The sequence below is a fragment of the Lichenostomus cassidix genome, chromosome 26 (assembly GCF_008360975.1).
Source record: "Lichenostomus cassidix isolate B80296 chromosome 26, HeHo_3.0, whole genome shotgun sequence".
NCBI lineage: Eukaryota > Metazoa > Chordata > Aves > Passeriformes > Meliphagidae > Lichenostomus > Lichenostomus cassidix.
In genome coordinates, this window is record NC_139506.1 from 581,310 (window position 1) to 601,643 (window position 20,334).

At 49.0% G+C, this 20,334-nt stretch overlaps 1 protein-coding gene across 1 annotated transcript in view; it reads left to right on the forward strand.

Annotated features, from left to right (window-relative positions):
- PKP1 (plakophilin 1) overlaps positions 1–20,334 on the forward strand; it is a 48,908-nt gene that overhangs the window by 25,213 nt on the left and 3,361 nt on the right. The window contains exons 4-13 of the mRNA XM_085083243.1: positions 2,722–2,866; positions 4,836–5,043; positions 5,740–5,917; positions 7,969–8,083; positions 9,320–9,475; positions 9,579–9,755; positions 12,165–12,318; positions 12,766–12,952; positions 17,868–17,952; positions 19,313–19,412. Of these exons, the coding sequence (XP_084939369.1) occupies positions 2,722–2,866; positions 4,836–5,043; positions 5,740–5,917; positions 7,969–8,083; positions 9,320–9,475; positions 9,579–9,755; positions 12,165–12,318; positions 12,766–12,952; positions 17,868–17,952; positions 19,313–19,384 (1,477 nt within the window). The 3' untranslated portion in view covers positions 19,385–19,412. The remainder of the gene's footprint in view (positions 1–2,721; positions 2,867–4,835; positions 5,044–5,739; positions 5,918–7,968; positions 8,084–9,319; positions 9,476–9,578; positions 9,756–12,164; positions 12,319–12,765; positions 12,953–17,867; positions 17,953–19,312; positions 19,413–20,334) is intronic.

The following is a 20,334-nucleotide window of genomic DNA, read 5'->3' on the forward strand; positions in this document are numbered from 1 at the left end:
CTCCATTGAATAATTTCTAACTAAGGTCTCTTCCTACTCTGTTTGCTTCTTTCTTGTGGAAGAACAGCCCTTGGAGCTCCTTCTACCAGGCACATTGCCCAGGCTGGAAATGGCTCAGTCCAAGAGTTGTCTTGGAGCTCGTTGTTGTTCCCATAATGTGGATCTGCTCAAGAATATCTCTGACTGGCTGGAGAACAATCTCCTCTTAGCTGGGCTTTTCCAGGATGATTTTATTCTCAGCCAGGAGAAGTCCCTGCTGCTTCCTGGGCAGTGTGACTGAGCCTGGCTGCTGACCTGCCATGAACTGCTGCTGAGGAGCCAGCAAGGAAAGGGAACCTTCCCCATCTTTTCCCACAGAACTGCACCTGCATCCCCAGTTTTTCCCAGCTGAAGGAGGGTTTGGGCCTCTATGGAGTGGATGTGAAGAAAATTGCCTTCCCTGAGTAGCTGGACCAAGTGAATATCTCAGAAAAAGTGCATCTGATTAAAAACTATAAAGAAAACAATATCACCATGATTACATGGCAACTGACCTGGTTTTTTTACCAATCTGCCTTTCTCTCCACACTGCCAGTCCAGGTCCCAGTTCCCAAAGGAGAAGCCCCTCCCTGGTGCAGGACCCATCAGGTCTCAGCTCAGTCATGTCTCAGGAGCATGAAAAAAACCTGACAGAAAATCACAACATCCTGGATCCAACCCAAGGATTTCTGGGGCTTCATAATTTCTGCATTCAACTTTGTCTTTCCACTTTTGTGTGTCCTTGTTGCAAGTTTAATGGAAGTTCCTTGGTGCCACATTTTGGTAGAGGTTCAAACTGAGGAAAAGTGTTATGAGGAAGTGATGTTTTATTGCAGTGTAGAAATAAAAGTGGAATGAGGTTCATCCAGCCTTAGACATGGAATGCTTGAGGTCCAACCCCAGACTGTTGTCTCTCATTCCTGCATACCAAGAGAGGCAGAGGTGTCTCCAGAGGGCAGGGCTTCCTGTGCTAGGAAAAATGTCCAAGAGACAAAGGTAAGGTGGTTTTTGGAAGCACTGATTTCTCTCCACTGACTCCACTGGTGCTTGAATGAATTATGCAGACTGGATGTAACTTTCTGCCAGTGAAGACAGTGGAGACCAGAGTCCTTCATGCTGCCTTTTGATATTTGGTATGAAATTCCCATGGGAACTGTGTGTCTTATTCGCTGTTCTGTGCTGTGTGGAGGGGAATCCTTGGATTCATAAAGATAAATGTTTTACCTCACTGTAGGTGCTGCTGGTGGTGACCAAGTGTCCCTTCCAGACCTTTATTCTTTACATTTCTTTGGCTCAGTCAAAGCAGCTCTGTCCATTCTGTGCCTGGACGTGCTACTGTCTTGTTGTGATATTTAACATTTCAAATGTAATGGGTTCAAAAATAATGGGTTCATTATTCAAGGTCACTGTTTTGTTGGTCTGTGGGATTGTCTGAAGATGAGCAGCCCTTCTACAGAGTTAGTCACGGTGACATGTAGCAAAAATGTGTATAAATAAATGGGATTCAAATGGGGTCCAGGGGATTTCCTGATCTCCAGGTAGAACACCCCATCAGTCCCAGGGAATAACATCAGCCAGGCACAGCCACGACCTCGCTGGCCTGGCAAAGTCTGCACACTTTTGGATTCCATCCGCTGTTAATGAGGCCTTTCCCATTTGTATCGCATCACTGCTTACAGTAGTTTGGGGTTTGACTCTCCTCAGTCCTGGACTTTGCAAATTAATGCAGCCACCACTGTTTTGAGTTGAGATCCCTGTGCAGCCTCTGCAGAATTCAGCTGCAAGGGTGCTGAGAGGAGACAGGAACTTTAAATTACATTCATTTCTATAACTGGAAACACAGACAAGCTTTGTAGTTCAGACCTTCATCAGTCCGAAAGTCTGGACCCTTTTCTAATTTAATGTGGTTAAAACATCACAGATGGTGCTGAGTAAGAACAAGCCAAAAAGAGCAGGACCTTCACATTTCTAAACAAGTGGAAAAATCTTCAGGTGTTTGTATTTTTCCCAAGGTTCCAGTCCTGCCCCAAGCCAGAGGAATTCATATCCTTCCTCTGGAGTTGCGGGCACATTCTTTACCTCTAACAGCAATGATGACAGTGGTCAGCTTTTATAAGAGCTTGGAGACAGCTAGTGTGAACATCCCCTGGGAGCAGGATGTCTCAGAGCTATTATTAGCATTTCATAAACTGCCTATTTGACCATCCCATCACTCCAGACAGGCCTTTTCCTTGCTCAAGCCTCCCAAGACCATCAACTGCTTTCACATTTCTGTTTCCACCCCCTCTCACATCAAAGGATTCCATGCTATGGAAAAATCACCTGCCTCATGACCTGGTAGATGGTCCTGTCCACTCAGTCCTTTATTTGGGGAACAGTGAACTGGGTCTCTGTTCATTAAACTTACACTTTAGACATGATCAGACATCCAGTAACTCAAGCCAGCTTTCATTTTCTGTCTCCTTTGCTTGTGGATAGACTGGACTCAGAATTCATTATCCTCAGTGCCCTCCACTGTGTCTTTTCCATCTTTTACCATCCCCTTTTTTGAGACAGAGAAATGCACTAGGGATGCACTGTGTGCTCTATGTGGCAATGTGATAATATTTTAGATTTTAATGAATTTCTTCCCAATCCCTTTCAGTGCTGACATAGTTGTTTCATCTGAGCACTCACCCAGCTCTGTATTTCTCTTTGACACAGGATCTGTGGTGATGAGATCGATGCTGGCACCATGACCATCCAGAAGGCCATCCAGCTCTTGTGCTCCTCTGATGACAAGTACCAGGCCATGGGGGCTTACTACCTGCAGCACACCTGCTTCCAGGATGAGTCTGCCAAGCAGGAGGTGAGCAGACTCCTCCAAAGCTCTGCTGCCACACTGGGGGTGATGGCACAAGAGAGGGATGGGACTGGTTTTCCTCAGTACTAAGGATCCACAGATTCCCTGGTTTTCACGAGGTGCTTTAAACCTCATTAGTCAGACTCAGGTATTGATTAAGTGGATTTTTCAGCGATTAATGGCCACTTTCTCCCAAAAGCAGTTGGTCAGGATTTAACGCCTGGAATAGTTTCCGGGTAGCAGAGGAGACTGTTGCCATTGTCACCAGGAGCTGCTCTAGCACAGGGTAATGAGGTTTGGCAGTGTGGAAGCTGCCATCCAACATCCTCTCCTGGGGGCAACTGCACCAATTCCACATAAATCTTTTGCTGTCTCAGAGCTGTGGAGTCAGAGCCAGACAAAGCTGCCTTAAGTCCCACTGTGACATTTGCTGGGCATTGATCAGTGACTCTGCAGCCCTTTGCAAGCCTTTTTCACAGCCCTTTGTCAGCCTTATTCACAGCCCTTTTCCAGACTATTTCAGCCACCTGAGCCAATGGGTTAATTAGTGATTGTGTACAAATATTCTTTATACATCCATAGTGGGGGCTGCCCCATCCCTGAAAGTGTCCAAGGTCAGGTTGGGCAGTGCTTGGAGCAACCTGGGGTAGTGGAAGGTGTCCTTGCCCATGGCAGGGGGTGGGACTGGTTGAACTTTAAGTTCTCTTCCAGCCCAAACCCCTCTGTAATTCTGTGATATTTGATCATAGAGAAGCCCTTCTTATAACACAGGTTATTCTTCTGATGCCTGAAGGATCGATCTGATGCAGCAAGGATGTCGCCGAAGTTTATCCCCACCCTGGGTTTATCAAGATGCCAAGCCTTTAGAAGTGGCTTTCCCTGTCTTGGCATCACAGTGGAGCTGGAAGTGCTGGTGTGGGGCTGTGCCTCTGTGCCCTGGCTGTGCCTGGCTGAGTGCAGGTGCCCATCCCATGTTCATGGGGCTGATTGTGGGGTGGCCACACCCTTTGTTACCGTTGCAAACCCTCTCTGAGCACTGGGCTGTCCCATCCTTCCCAGAAAAATACGCCAGAGCACATCGGTGACTCATCCCAGCATACGCTTGTTTTCCTTCCCTCCTGAAAGGTGCTCATTCACTGTCCATTGTCAGCAAACCTCCGCCGACAGGGTGTTTGTGCCAGGATGGGCTCCGGGCGGGATCACGCCTGGTGCAGAGCACATCCCACAGCAGGAACACAGCATTTGGAGGGCTCAGCTGCAGGGATTTGCCTTCAAAGCTCTATGCCCTGTGTATGGTGTCCTGAGGTCTGGGCTCCCTCTACTGCCTCTGGCTGACCTCAAGGGTGGTGACACTGGTCATGACCATCCCTCTGAGCTCAGCCTGTGATCTCAGGATGCAGATAAATGACCACAGCATGTCATTAGATAGCTATTAATGGCTCTGCATATAGGCAGGGCAACATTTCCACCTGGTGCAGACTGTGGAGGTGGGTGAAAGTTTGCAGGAGCACATTTCCAGAGGCAAAGGCCTCTGTCCATGGCCATTACTCGTAGACAGCCACTCTTGAACCTCCAGGCCAGGACCTTTGTGCTCATGACCTATGGCCTGAACCAGATTTGCCATCTCTGGCCCTTGTTCCCTGCCAGCTCTGCTTCTCGTTCCCTGCCAGCTCCCCCAGGATGGGCCATGTGATCCCTGGCACTGCCAGTGCAGTTCTGGGTGCCCCTGTCCCAGCAGTGTCCTGTGCTCTGTGCTGAAGGCACAGGTCTGTGCTGGTGCCATGATCATGGGAGGTGTCTGTCCTATGTCAGTCCCATGTCTGTCCTTGTGTCTGCCCCGTGTCTGTCACATGTTCATCCCCTGTTTCTTGTGACACTCCATGCTCATGTCCTGTGTCTGTCCTGTGTCTGTCCCGTATCTGCTCCAGTGCTCCATGCTCATGTCCCATGTCTGTCCCATGTCTCTCCTTGCCAGGTCTACCGGCTGGGGGGCATTGCTAAGCTGGTGGAGCTGCTCCGCAGCCAGAACCAGAACGTGCAGCGGGCGGCAGCTGGAGCCCTCCGGAACCTGGTGTTCAAGAATCCCACCAACAAGATCGAAACCCGGCGGCAGAACGGGATCAGGGAGTGCGTGAGCCTCCTCCGCAGGACAGGCAACACTGAAATTCAGAAACAGCTCACAGGTACCAGGAGCTGCTTAGCCCCAGCAGGGCCCAGGCTCTCCCTGCCTGTGGTCCATAGCTCTGGTGATGCCCCAGCACAGAGAGGTGTTATATGCTCCTCTTGCACCAAAGGGTGACCTAAATCAGAAGGCAGAGGAGGTCCAGGCCCTTCCATGTTCTATTAAGGTTCCTCACTTCCTAAGTGTCCGTTGGGGAAGCACCTGCCCCAGGTCCTCCCCCAGTTATGGTCGCCCTGCCATTCCCATGGCTCCCTGCACCCCTGGCCCCTGTGCTGTTCCCAGGAAGGGCCAAGGGAGCTGCCAACCTCAATAGCGTTGGCTGAGTTCTCTCATTGGTGCCTCACCTTTTCCTGAGGAATTGACAGGAGTTTTTTGGTCCAGGTCACCCTCAGCTGTGTCCCAGGTTTTATGTGCAAGCCTTTCTAAGATCCCTGGAGAGATGCTCTCCCCTGCAACCTGATGGCAAAAAAAGCAATTTTGAGAGGAGGGAGGATGCTTAAATGCCCACCTCCACATGGGCCCATCATGCCTGTCTCCCAAAGGAGTGGACAGGGACTAGGGTATTGGGCAGCCTCTGAACCTTCAGCTAGGAGGGATGAAGGGAAGAAGGATTTTGGTGCTGGAATCACTCTGACCTAAACAAAGTTTATAATGCACAGGACCCTGTGCTTGAGCTTGTGTCCCACCTCCTTCCTAGGACTGCTCTGGAACCTCTCTTCCACTGATGAACTAAAAGAAGAGTTGATACAGGAGGCCCTCCCTGTGCTGACAGACTGTGTTATCATCCCTTTCTCGGGCTGGTCTGATGGCAGCTGCAACAGGACACGAGAAATTATTGACCCAGAAGTGTTCTTCAATGCCACAGGGTGTTTGAGGTGAGTCACCAGGCAGGGACTGACTGCATCTTGTGTCTGTGGGCAAATGCGGAAGCTGTCTAAATCCTCTTACAATGAGCTGAAATCATGCTCATTACAATTGTGTTAATGAAAAATTCTCCTTGAGAAAGCTTTCCTAAGAGAAGGTGCAGAAAAAAAATACATATAAAATACTTGTCTAGCGGCTTTTTATTTTTAATAAGTTTGTTCTTGCTAAGTCTCTTCTCAAAAAATACAGAAGTTGCTTTGTGAAATACTGAAACCCATCAGTGTTCAGCTCAGCCCAGGAAACTGGGCAGATTTTGCCTTTAAAGTTTTGAGACTTCCAGAGAAAACAAACTGGTTTGGGGTTTACGTGACAAAAGGACAGAATTCTCTGTGTGGGGAAATCAAGGATTTTCCCACTTCTTCTAATAACTGTTTTCGCACAGAGCAGTCCCATTGTCCTGGAGTTTTCCTGGCTCTTTTTATCAGGACGCTCAGCTACGAAACAGGAGGTGCAGACTGAGCCCAGAGTAGTTTATTTTGTTCACGGGAAACCAGAGCCCTTTTGCAGAGGTTCTTCGCCCTGACTTGCTGTTTCTCCTACCTCCCTCCTCCACTTGGATGTGAGCTCCTTGTCTCAATGGGAACAAGTGGGGCAAAAACCTGCCCTGTATAATGAGGTACTTTCATCAAGGGAAGCTCTCCCCGAGGGAGGCAGCGCTGGCCGCGCCCTTCCCAGACATGCAGCTCGCAGGAGCTAGAGGTGCTTATGAAACGAGAGGCTGAGCAGGGCAGTGCCTTTGGAGACCTGATACCATCGGCTTCTGTGGCTGGGAACCATGTCTGGGAGATAGGGAGTGCTGCTCCCTCCTTCCCTGTCCTGGAAGGCAGCTCCCCTGAGCAGCTGCGGCTTGGGATGCGTGGGGTACGGAGCGTATGAGATGCTCTGCTTTAAGGCCATCCCAACTCACCAACACCATAAAATCTCCCATTAAAATGAGAGAAAGAGAATGGCAACAGCTTGTAAAAACTCTGTGGAGTTTAACTCAAAGCAGGCTCTGCCTCCTGAGACTGATCCCAGTCTTTGGCAGCAGTGCCCAACACCCCAAAGGAGACTGCCAGGTGCAGGTCAGCAAGGGAGCTCCAGAGGCCTGAGGGAGCAGGACTGGGGAGCAGGGAGAGTGAGGGAAGCTGGGAGCTGGATCTGGAGCCCCTGCTCCGAGGGCTGAGCCAGGACTGCTCTGAGTCATTGCTCTGCCACATCAGAACACAGGGATGAGAACAGCCCTGGGTTTGCCCTGGGCCCGAGCCATTGCTGCTCAAGCATTTCTGGATTGCAGATGAATCCATGTTAATGAGGAGGCTGCAAATCACAGTGAACATCAGATCCAGTTCTGGAATGCCTGCAGTGAATATCTCGCAACCACTGCCAACCTCTCTTTGTTTTTCGTTGGCAAACTACAAGGCAACGAAACAGGGAAGAAAAACAGAACAAAACAACAAAACCCATATCCTGTTACTGGAAAAGCTTTTCTGTCCTGGCAGCCACCGCTGTCCAGGAACCCATTTCAGCCTCACAGATGGGTCAGTCCCTCTGGTCAGAGCCGTTGCTGCTCTCCAGTATCTCCACCCTGTTCCCCACACAGACATTTCTGCTGACCTTGGGCAGGTCTGTGCTTACAACCCTATGCAGCTTCTTGATGATCACAGCAACCCCAGATGGTCTTTAGCCAGTCTTCCCTTTGGAAGCTCCTCACAGGAGACAGTGTTTGTAGTGGCACATGCAGAGCCTGTGAGGCAACGTTCTGCTGGTGACTGTCCTTGGGAGTGTGTCCTCTATGCAGGGCTCCTTACAGGACATGTTCCAGGTGAAATCAGGCCTAAAGAGCAACAAGGGAGCTGTGCATTAGTGCAGTCCCACCAAAGGCCTCCAAAACGAGAGCAATTCATTAGCCTTGCTGAACCAGCCAAAAATCCCTGAATTCAGTGACAGCCATAGCCAGAACAGAGCCTAACTCACCCTCTCTCCTCCTTGTCCCCTGCCATGCTCCTCAATGGCTCCTCAGGAACCTGAGCTCTGCAGACATGGGGCGCCAGACCATGAGGAATTACCCCGGCCTGATTGACTCGGTCATGACTTATGCCCAGAACTGTGTGGCCTCCAACCGCCCTGATGACAAGGTACCAGCTGCTGCCCCAGCCTGTCTAGCCCCACAGTTAATAATTAGAACCTTGGGAATGCCTCAAAATCATATTCCAACAAACACAAGGTGGGGAGGGGGCTAGGCTCTCTAGTTTCTCTTGTCCTTTCAAGCCCCAGTGGGATCTCTTGGAGCATTGCAAGTCCTTGGGGCTCTGGGCCTGAAGTAGAGCTGGGCTTTACAATTTTCCTTTACCAAACACAGAGCAGCAGTAAAATACCTGGGCTTCTGAGTCCCCAGTATGCTCCCTTCCCTTCCCTTCCCTTCCCTTCCCTTCCCTTCCCTTCCCGTCCCTTCCCTTCCCTTCCCTTCCCCAGAACCTTCCAGCATCTAAACCTCCATCTCTTGCTCTTCCCCCCCCACAACATCTCCTCATCCAGCAGGACTCAAGTGTTTAATCCCCAGACTGGAACCATATTCAGGAGGAAGTCAGGAGTTGGCATCTCTTTGTCAGTACCCTGACTGTGACTGATGGCTGTGTGTGAACAGCACTTGCCTTGGACAAAATAGTGTTTGTAGACAACTTTTTGGAAGTTCATCACCCTCAAATTCTCAATACCTGGGAAAGTACCAAAATTATTTTGAATTCTCTCCAGATTGAGCAAATCCTCTTTTGTGGGAAGTGGCTTTTGCAGGAAGCTCCTTTCCAGCAGCACCCACAGAATGTAGCTCTTTGGAAATGTAACCATGGGTTCTGGTGTTGGTTATGGGTATCCAGCCAAAATTCTCCCTTGCTCTTCCCAGTGGGCACTGTGACATCCAGGGAAAGGAGGCTTAAGGCCTGTTCTTGGTAAAAAGTGTCACCTGATCTGTAGCTGTGACTCGGAGAGAATCATTGGAAGTTGACTGCGGTGAAAGGGGGACTTTGAAAAATTGGAATTTCATAGTTTGATCCAACCACTCTCACACTCTCTTTTCCTGTTTGCCAACTTGTCTGTGGCAGCGTGACCTCCCAAGGTTCTGTGGGTCAGCAGCTCCCTGAGATCCTCACTGCAGCATCTCTGTGACCTTCCTTCACTTCTGTTCCTGCTCCTTCTCTCCCATTCCTCACTCCTTGAACCCGGTCCAGGAGCATCTGTGGTGCTAAAAAAGCTGATTATGGCCCTCTGGTGTCTATGTCCTCTGTCCTCTCTATGTCTATGTCCTCTCTGGTGCTGCGCCATATTCTTCTGCCTAATGTAATGTTTGAATTTTTATTCATCTGGGGGTGATGCAGTCTGTGGAGAACTGCATCTGCATCCTGCACAACCTCTCCTACCGCTTGGATGCTGAAGTTCCCAACAAATACACCCAGCTCAACCACATGGCCCGAAGTGTTTACATGGATAAGACTCTCACAGGTTGCTTCAACAGCAGGAGTGGGAAAATGGAGGTAGGATGTGCCACTGAGGGTTTGGGAATATGATGTTCAGCCCCAGGCAGGGGCTGCAAGGGAAGAGCAGGATCTGAGCTCCCCATTTCTCATGTCTTTGCAGAATGATGAGTATGGGGTCCCCCTTCCCGAGGAGGATTTCAAACCTAAAGGCCCCAGCTGGCTCTACCACTCAGATGCCATCCGCACCTACCTGTCCCTGATGGATCAGAGCAAGAAGGATGCCACCCTGGAAGCTTGTGCTGGAGCTCTGCAGAACCTCACTGCGAGCCGAGGGCTGGTAAGAGCTTCCCTCTCCTCCACACGTGTGCACCCAAATGTGTCAGCACTTCCATGGAATCAGAGAATCAGTAAGGTTGAGAAGACCTCTAAGGTCACCAGTTATCATCACTTCACAGCCGTCAAAAAGAAAAATGTCCTCCTTAAACCTCAGGGCACCACAGCCAGTCTTTCTGCAGTGGATGATCCAGTGGGATGTTTATTAATTCCAAACCCGGGGTCTCATGAGGAGCTACAATTGGCATCCCAAGGATCTGTTCCAGATCCATACACTGGGTTTCCGAGTTTCCCCAGCCTGTTGGTCACACTACCAGCAGCTGATGGTGTTGGCACCCTCCCACAGGGCAGCACTGAGGGTAAGCCCAGATGTGCACCCATGGTCAGATGTGATGAGAGGTGGGAGAAGGGCTGTGCCACCACCTGTGCGTGTGTTCCAAGGGGAGGTGGCTCTAATGACAGGGTGGGTTGTGCTGTGGATTGCAGCTTGTCCACACCTCAGAGCTGCCTGTGTAATAGCTGTGACAGATGTCCTGACCCATGGGCACGGCAGCATGGTGGTGCCAGGGGCTGGGTGACGCTGTGGCACTGTGAGGGACACGTCACCACCACGGCTCCGCTGGTCCACGTTGCTGCCCTGGGCAGGTCCTCGCAGGCTGCCTCCACTGGGACAGCCCCTGACTTGTCTGTTTGTGCCCAGCTCCATCAATCCCAATTTAAATAAGATGGATGGGGAGATAAAGAGATAATGATTCCATAGGTAGGAGAGGCGTGTCACGTGTGGGGAGTGTCCCACCCAGAGACACGGGTGACTCACACAGAGCCTTGTCTGCTGGCATGGCATTAACCTGCCAGCTCTGATCTACTTTTGTCACAAGGATTTCAATGCTAAATAATTGGGAACTTTGATTTTTGGAAATTTAAGTAAGCAGTGCCATGAACCGGAAGGTAGAGAGAGGCTGTCATGGATGGGTAGAGCTGGTCAGAGAAATGGGGCTGGAGTTTGTGCTCCAGGGAAAAGAAAATTTCAGCAATCAACAACATTGCACAAGGAACAATCAACCAAACCCAGCTCTGACAGTGCTGGAGCAACTTAATTCCGCCTCCTGGAATGGAATGGCTGAAATTTGTCTGGATGTGCAAAGTGGCGCCTCCCCTCAAGGGTCCCTTTCCAGCTCAGAGCTGGAGCTGGAGTTGCTAGGTTTGCTTCACTTGATGGAAAGGGAATCTGGGGATGAGCTTACAGAGCATGCTGTGATCCTTTAGCCAATAGAGGAAGGCTTTGAATGGCCTTCAACTGCACTTTACACACCCCAGTCCTATTGGTGTGAGTGTGGAGCAGGACACATGTGACTCCCAGATCATGGGAGGGAAATTGGGTTTCAGCCCCCTGGAAGAGGGTTGTTTTCCAGCCCCTTCTCTCCATTCCCATGTCACTGTTAATGGACATGTGTCTCCAGCAGCCTTTCTGGCGGGGCAGTAGCTGAGAAGTTCGGTTTAAACTCTGTCAATAAGGGCAGTTTACTCAGGGGATGTGCTTGAACTCATCTGCCCTGGCTGCATCCTGAGACCTTCTACATTTACAAGCATGAGATCACATCTAAGATGTGTATTTTTGGTCCTTGGATTGCTTTCTAAAGGCATCTGTTATCTGTTTCTGCTGCCCCATAGCCCACTGTGGCATGGCAGGGAGCTGTGAAGGGCCAGGGCAGGGAGCTGCCAGGGGGTTTTGAAGGGTGGCGGCAACAGGGACATGAAGGCAAAACTTCTCAAGCTTTCAGAATGTCAGTTGAGTGATCAACTGCTCCACTGGGGCTCCAGAGAACATCAGAACCAGCTGCATCACAGCAGATGAGAGGCTGACTTTTCAAATGTCACGGCATCAAGGAATCATTAAGGTTGGAAAAGCCCTCTAAGATTGCCAAATCCAACTGTTTCCCCATGTTCACCACTAACCCATGTCCCCAAGTGCCCCATCCATGTATTTTTTGAACATTCCCAGGGATGGTGACTCCACCACTGCCCTGGATAGCTGTGCCACTGCTTGACAGCTGCTTTGGTGAAGAAATTTTCCCCAATATTCAATCTAAACCTCCCCTGGGGCAGCCTGAGACTATTTCCCCTTGTCCTATCACTTGTTCCCTGAGAGCCGAGCCCAAAGCCCCCCTGGCTGCAGCCTCCTGTCAGGGAGTTGTGGAAAGCCAGAAGTTTTCCCCTGAGCCTCCTTTTCTCCAGACTCCCGTAATTGTGGGGAAGAGAGGTAAAACTGACAGAGTAATTAGGATTATGGCAGCAGGAGAAGGAATTATACAGTGCTCATTTTATGGTATAGTAACATTCCTCCAGCTCTGACCATCATCCCAGCTGTGTCCCCCTGGCATTGAAAGTCATGGACATCTCTGCTCTCCCTCAGATGTCCAATGCCATGAGCCAGTTGATTGGGCTGAAGGAGAAGGGTTTGCCCCGCATCGCTCGGCTGCTCCAATCCAACAGCTCCGAGGTTATCCGGTCTGGGGCCTCTTTGCTGAGCAACATGTCCAGGCATCCTGTGCTCCACAAAACCATGGGTAAGTCCTTTCCCTATGCTGGATCCCAGCTTTCAGCCCTGTGGGATCTGCCCAGCTCCCTTTGTAAGCCACATAAGGAGACTTAGCCACGCTCCAGAACTGGGCAGAGCAGTGTCATTTCCTCTGGCCCCAAGGACGGTCACCAGTGCTGTGTGACACGTGCTGTGCTTTACGGACAGTGACAAACGTACAGGACCATAAGGGTGACAGTGTTTTGGGAGCTGAGTTGGACTTGAGTGCCCATGGCCAACAACACTGCTCTTTCAAAAGCCTGCAGCCCTCCTTTTGTCTTGACAAAATCCACTGATGACAATTGTACCATCACTGTCCAACACTGCCAGTGCCTCCCTGCAGAGATAACTCTGCTTGCTGTTAACACAAATAGAGTAATTCACTTGTGCCAGATTGTGTTTAATTGTTGATTGGAACATTCCTCCACCTCTTTAGCTCACCAGGTGCTCCCAGATGTGTCCCGTCTCCTGTCGTTCCAGTCTGGAAACACCAGCAGCTATGGGGAGATCATGACATCAGCTTGTTACACTCTGAGGAACCTCATCATGTCCAACCCCCACCTGGGAAAGTCTTACCTGTCCAGCAACTTACTAAATAATGTAGTGAGCCTGTGCCGGAACGGGTGAGTGTGGGGCATGAGGCAGGGGCAGAGACAGACTGACCCCGGAGCCTTCCCAACACCCTTCGGAGCCAGAGCAGAGCATTATTCCTTCCTAATAAAGGAATTGGGCATGTGGGTGGGCAGAAATCCTCAGCACTGGTTTAGTGGAAACAGGCAGGAGCCATCCCGGGTGGAATTTGCAGAGGGGCCTCTGGAAATTTTCTGGTTGAATTTTAGGAAATTCTAAAAAGAACTGAAGCATCAACATCTTAAAGTCTTTTAAAAATAGTACTTATAGAGCTTATTAAAAAGAATTTATTTTTTTATACAAGCAGATAGTGACAGGGCAAGGGGGAATGGTTTCAAACTAAACAAAGGGAGATTTATACTGGGTATTAGGAACAAATTCTTCCCTATGAAGGTGGGGAGGCCCAGGCACAGGGTACCCAGAGAAGCTGTGGCTGCCCCATGCCTGGAAGTGTCCAAGGCCAGGTTGGATGGGGCTTGGAGCAATCTGGTATAGTGGAAGGGGTCCCTGCTCATGGCAGGATGAGCTTTAAGGTCCGTTCCAACCCAAACCAGTCTGGGATTCTCTGATCTATAAAAATTCCAGCCCTCAGAACAGGGGATGTCAGTGACTTCCTGGCTCCTGGGCTTCCCTCAAACTTTGCCATGAAGGTCAGATCTGAGGTTCAGCATTGCAGGTACACAAGGATTGTGCTTAACTTTTATGTGCAAATCTGTTCATCTTTTTTATTGAATCATCCTCCTCAAGATGCAGCTCTGGGGGAGCACAGACAGGAATTATTTTAAGTACCTCCCTGGTCTACTCCTGTATTTTACATCAGTTGAGCAATCTCATAAAATTTTACCACTTTCTATTTTAGGATTCTGTTTGGGGTTTGGTGGTAGGAATTCTGTCCTGTTTGTTATCCATATTCCCTGAAGCACAAGCCTGTCAAGCCTTGCCAAGCTCTGTGTTCATTTCTGGCCAAACTGGTGTTAAACTTCCATTATCTTTGACCATGTTCTCTCCTTCCTAGGCTTTCATCTGTCCTGCCATCTGTCTTTGTTTAAAAATGCCTTAGACAAGGAACCCATTGTTTTCTGTTGTGAAAACCATTTGCATGCCTTCATCATCCTTTGATAAAGCTCTTCCAATCCACCTCTTATTCCATGGCAAAGACACTCTCAGTCATTATACAGGACCTCCTTGTTTAGTTTGGGCCTGGGCCAAGGAGCATCACTCTATTTGCTGCTTTTATTTGCTTCCACTCTTCAACGAGCCCAATTACCATGAAACCCAGCCCTCTTCTAAGCCCTCGTTGTTTTGAATGGAATTTACTGGTGCTGAAGGCCCGCTGTGGCTCCCTCAGACCAGTGCTCAGTAATTTGCTGCTCCAGCACAGCCTTGCTCAACCCGGGCTGGGAACACTTTAATTGCCTTGGCTGCTGGGGATGAGCTTGGTTGGCACTGACTCACTGAACTGTGAGGAGTTACCAAACTCTGGAGATGTCTCCAGTCCTGCCTGGATCACAAAGTCCTCCTGAGAAACTCCCAGTTCTTACAATATCCAAAACTTGAGTTATTCCTTCTCCATTACCCATTTTTGTCCCCAAAGATTTTTATGCTATTCAATTATTAGGGGAAAAAAGAGAATAATTTCTACACAGGACTAATCTTACTTGTTCAAGCTGTGTTATTTCAGGCTGTTCCAGCAGAGCAGATGTTGGAGTGACTTCGGACTCTTTCTAGGTCACAAGGTGAAATTTTCACATGTAGCCTGTGAACAAAAAACCATTAGAGTGGGATTTGTCCAGCCCTACATCAGAAAGAGCCTCCCCTCTCCCCAGTGGCAATAAATAAATACCCCACCTGTGCTGGGGGCTGGCTGAAGCCCCCAGATCCCCACAGTGGTTCTGAATGTGCTGAGTTCAACATCAGCAACCTCCCCCTTCCCAGCACTGCAGGCAGCAGAGAGAGGGGGGACAGAGGGGGCTCAGGGGGACCCACTTGCCAGGGAGGACACAGGGATACCCTATACCCTGTCAGGATTTTGCAGTATTCTCTGTTAATCTTCCTCAGCTGCCTTTGGACATTCTCTGACCCCAGGCTGAGGTCGATGTCTGGGTGTTCCTTCCCTGTGTCTCCTCTGCCACCCACAGATCTGCCCTGTGTTTCTGAGCTGGGCTCTCACTGCATTTCCAGCTGCAAACCGAGAGCTCAACCTGCTCAAACCACTTTAGAGTCATAGTTTAGAAAGAGACTCAAGGTTCCAGAGCAGTGAGTTACGGATCTTGCCCTTTCCCATGTTTCTTTCTCCTCATGTTTCTTGTAGCTGGATTCTGACTGAAAGGCAGAAAGGGTTCAGCAGTTTATCTGATGGATGTGGTTTTTTCTCCTTCCTGGAGGAGCATCCCAATTAAATAATTGTCTGTATCTCCTGCAGATGCTGTCATCTTTGACACGGGGTTAATGGTCATATGGGGTTCCTTTATTCTTCATTATTTTTAATCCAAATTGCCAAAGTATTTAATAGTTTCTTCAGTTTTTGGTGATGTTTCTGAAAATCAAGCTACTGGATCTGATTATTGGGGTGTTTGCTTTCCTTTTCATTTTTCATCTCCAACTGTCTGAAAAACATTTCTCTGCTCATTTTCAACATTATTTCATTAATTAAATTATAATCCTCATTAATTCTACTGGTTGCACTTGAAGCTTTTCCCAAAATCTGTCCCTGTACTTTAGAGCATCACATTTGCAGTTCATCCCTTTACCATGGATTTATTTCTGTTTCTCTTTGTTCCTTCCCTTTTCACACATTTTCTGTTGCAAAGTTTTATTTTGCAGTTCAATTCTACCACAGCATTTTACCAAAGTTAATCTTTCAAGAAACACAGTTCTTCCTTTGATGGTTCCCTGTGGAAGAGGGATCTTCTCATCCACACATTTCCAACTTCCCATTTCTCACAAAGATTGCACTTTGATATCAATTTTACAATCTTTTCACATCTTGAAGCAACTATTGTTCTGGGTATTCTTTGGCATTCTCAGTGACACACATAAAGTTCTTTGTACTTTTGTCCTTTGAGAAATAATTATTTCTCCCCATTATTTGATGTTTATGTACAAGATTCTTGTCTTTTTTGCCCCCATTCTCTTTCTCCCCATTCCCCACCATCTCCTTCTGATTGTGTCTTGCTGGTGTTTTGTTAAGCCCGTAGTTTTTCGGATGACTCCTGCCACTGCCACCAGAGGACATATCCCTCCTTGCCTTTCTACAACTTTTCATGAATAATTGTATTTGTGAAAAACAAACTGTCCTTAAAATCAACTTTGATTTTCAGGCAATTTGTTATTAAGGAACTTTTTTCCCATATCAGCTGTCCTTGATATTCTGCTCCATGTTGCTGTATTCACACTATTCCTAGCACTTTTGCTTGGAATATGCTGCTTTATCTACTGAAGTTGGCACTGAAGAGCTCCACCAGCTCATACTGATCTTTTTATACCTAAATAGCAGCAGTAGGTGGTGTATGAAACAGTCAGTGCCAATCCTTCAAGTGAAAAGTTTGGAAATACTTCCGCCTTAGTTCATAAATGACTCAGGTACCAATGCTGGTAATTTTGGTTTGAAAACACAAAACTTTTGAGATCTTCTCTGGAGACATAGTGGCAAAAAGTACATATTTAGCATCATTAGAAGTAGATTACTTCAAAAATAAGAGAAAACTACTCTGGCTTAGAAAGAGAGAAACAATTTGAAACTACAAATCCTTGAAAGAGAGAGTCCAGTTCATGCTCTGCCTATCTGATCATAGCTACCCTTGGGTTTGTAGGGCTTTAATAGCTTTTCAGCCACAGACAACATTTCAGCCAAAAAATGTTTTAAAACATTGTCATTCTGGTGTCAGAGCATAGGGTGGTCATAACCAGAGAAGTGATTTGGAAATAAAACCCAGTTTTTCTGTCTCAAAGCATTGCTCAGGGATTTGTGGCTGTCCCCCAGCTCTCCACACAACACCAGGAGCTGCACAACCCCTTTGAAGTTTATGACCAAGTTAAACTCGATCATTTCTTTGGTAACAGCGGCTGTGTATTTCAGAGAAATGCCCCAAAATTTACTGGATGTGGTTCCATCCCTGTCCTCCTACACTCTAAGTATGGAGTTGAGGTTCCTCATGACTTCTTGGTCCCATTTCTTGGAGCCTTTTGGGGTCTGTTTTGAGGAATGTTTTGAGGAGTGTTTTTGAGGACAAGTTTTTGTGGAGCTTTATCAGACAGGGAGGGTCCCAAGCCTGGTCCTGCTCCTCTCCATCACCCTGGGTGTGACAGGCTGGGGCTGCTGCCCTGAGCCCAGAGCAGGAGTCTCCCACAGCCAGAACGAGGCCCCGGAGATCGGGAGCAGTGATGGGAGTCAGCAGGGAGGGGATATCTGGGTATGAAATGTTCCAAAATTATCAGAGGTCTTGCGATGACTCACGGTTTCGAGCTGTTACGTGAGCAGGTATCTGTTCCCTCGTGCTGAGTCAGGGCTCTGAGCTGCTTGCAAATGTTGTTATTGCAAATGCTCCCATCCCTTGTCCTCTCCAGGCAGCTCTGAGCTCCTCTGCCCTCTCCCAGGAGATCCACCCACGCTGTCCCTGCAGACTCCAGCGAAGGGTTGGCACCATTTCCCTCCTCTTTCCTTCTCTCAAATCTCAGACTCAGCTAAGTTCAATGTTCATTTTCCTCGCCTCTCTCTCATTTGCCCTGTTCTGGTCACAGTTGTTGTCACACAACATTGCAGAGAGAGCAGGGAGGGTGTTACTGACAGTCCTGCTTGTGGCTAGCCAGGCTCCCAGCTAGAGCTGGGCTTGTCCCAGGCTGTCAGCAGTGTCTGTGGGGTGCTGCTCTGTGCCTGCCATAATCCTCCTGCTGCTTTCATCTTCCCAGCTCCTGTCCGAAAGCAGCCGAAGCTGCTCGACTCCTCCTGACAGACCTTTGGTCCAACAGGGAGCTCCAGAGTGTGCTCAAGCAGGTAAGGACAACCCAACCTGCTCCCGGGAGTCAGGAACGGCCCTTGGCTGTTCACTTGGTGAAGTGGGGAGCTGGCAAAGGCCCTGATCCAGCAGCAAGTGGGGCAGCACCCAGGAGGAGCCCCGGGCACCTGGGCGCTGACTCTGGGGACAAAGCAGATGGTGACGTGCCTGTGGCAGGCATCTTCCTCCCTGGGGATGGTGCTGGTAAAGGTGGGATCCTCCCCGGCACAGCCCCCTTGCTCTGGGCTGGAACTCACTGGGCATTTTGCCGTCATTTAGGGGATTCCCTCAATTACAGTCCATTGGGTCCCAACAATCCCTGGCAAGGTCCCTTTTCTCTTCCTGTCCATTTTCTTCTGAGTTCATAGCCCTGCCCTGTGGTTACATCCACCCTGATGTCAGGGTAAGCTTTCAAACCAAGAGGAGGAGTATTTGGGAGGTGTTTTTCTCCCTGCAACAGAAGCTGGGAAAGTGCAGAGCCAGATGAGCACTGAGCCAGCTCCAGCTCCCATCCATCTCCCATCTCCCATCTCCCATCTCCCATCCATCTCCCATCTCCCATCTCCCATCTCCCATCCCCCATCCCCCATCCCCCATCCCCCATCCCTCATCTCCAGCTTGCAACCCCAACTCCCAGCTCCTGCTCCCGGTCGCTTTCTTTGAACAAGCTGGGTTTTTCCAACTCAAGAGCAGCAGCACCTGCAGAGAGTTAAGGGCCAAATTAAAGAGAAGGAGGAATCCCTACAAAGGGGAGCACCTGGAGGCAGGAGCAGATCACCCAAACCCTGTTCCCGTATTAACAGTGAGGGACTCTCTGCACAGGAGCTGGGGTGGTTTTGTGCCAGGCTCTGCTCACAGCCTGTGCCAGCTCATTTTGGTGTGACTGAGTCACTCTGGTGTTCACACAGAGGTTCATTGCATAGGTAAACGTTAGGGGAGGGGGATGGGAGGCTGCAGGGGCACATGCATCATGCATAGACTTTTTCCAGGCTGAGGAACTAAATGAAATAATACTTAGTGAATGATTAAATAAAGGCTTCCTCCAAAGACTTGGAAGAGTCCAACTCTGGGCTGATGGAAAGCAATGCAAGGAAAAGCAACAGTGGAAGGTGTCCCTGCCCATGGCAGAGGGTGGAATGAGATGAGCTTTAAGGTCCCTTTAACCCAAACCATTCCATAGTTCTATGACTCTATGAAGATGAAGTTCATCAGTAAGAGTGACAAAGGCACCCAGAGGGCTGACAGAGGAGGCTGGCTGAGAATGAAGCACACCTTGTTGGGCAGAAGGCTCTCAATAACTGCTCTCAGTGTGGAAACCGATATGCACTCACTGCACTTCATATGTTTCTGCTTTTTCAGCAAGGGTTTGATAAGAACATGATGGGATCTTTAGCAGGAACGACCTTCAGGACCCTCTCCTCCAGATTTTAGAGCCTCTCCATGCACATTCAGGCTGCAGGTGAGAACATGGACCTCGTGGTGGATTTGGGGCACAGGAATCCTTTGAGTCTGTTGCTATTTTAATAACCTCCAAAGTGTGTTTGGGAGATTTTAATCCCAAATCTTCTCAGCCCAGTCTGCTCCTTTAAGAGGTCGGGGCTGTGCTGCCCCTGGGCCCAGGGCAGATGTTGCCCCCACTACCCAGCTGTGCATTTTGGAGAGCTCAGCACGTATGTCCCAGGACACACAAAGCTGCTTGGCTTGGCAGTGTCTCTCACTTCCTTTGCCAAGCAATCACTGATTCAGTGCATTTTCCCAAACCCTCCCAGGTGAGGCTCTTCCTGGGATTCTCCCTGGCAGTGCCCTCATTCCTAAACTTTAAGCAATGTTATCCAGACAGTGCCAGTAATGTGCAGTGAATTCCAGCACATCCATGGCTTCAGCCATCAGCCTTAGGGATTATTTGAGCCCTTAATCCACCTATCAGCCTCAGGTCAGAACTGAGAACTACATTCTGTGAACTAAAAATCCCAACAGAGAATCCAGGGAAGAGAAACTGTGGACAGAATTTCCAGGGCATCATTATGGGTTTATATTCAGTCTGAAATGAGGATTGAACCCATCAGGGACTTTTCACTCATGATTCCCACTGAAGGCAAAAGCTTTAAGCACTTTGCAAATACCAGAGGTCTCTTGGATAGTGTCTGAGGTTATCCAGAGGGAATTATTTTCTTCCTTCCCCAGCACAGTCCTTGTGATCAAACCAAGAGAAAACAATGCCAAAGCCCCTTTCTTCTGTCTACCTAGGAATGGATTTCACTTCCTGCTCTGTTGGGTTGTTTTCACTGAGACTCTGAGGAGCATGAAAGTCCAGGGGGTAGAAAAGCTATGGGCAGCCAAGAAACTGCAGCCAGGCTCAGAGAAAAGATTGAAAGTTGGGG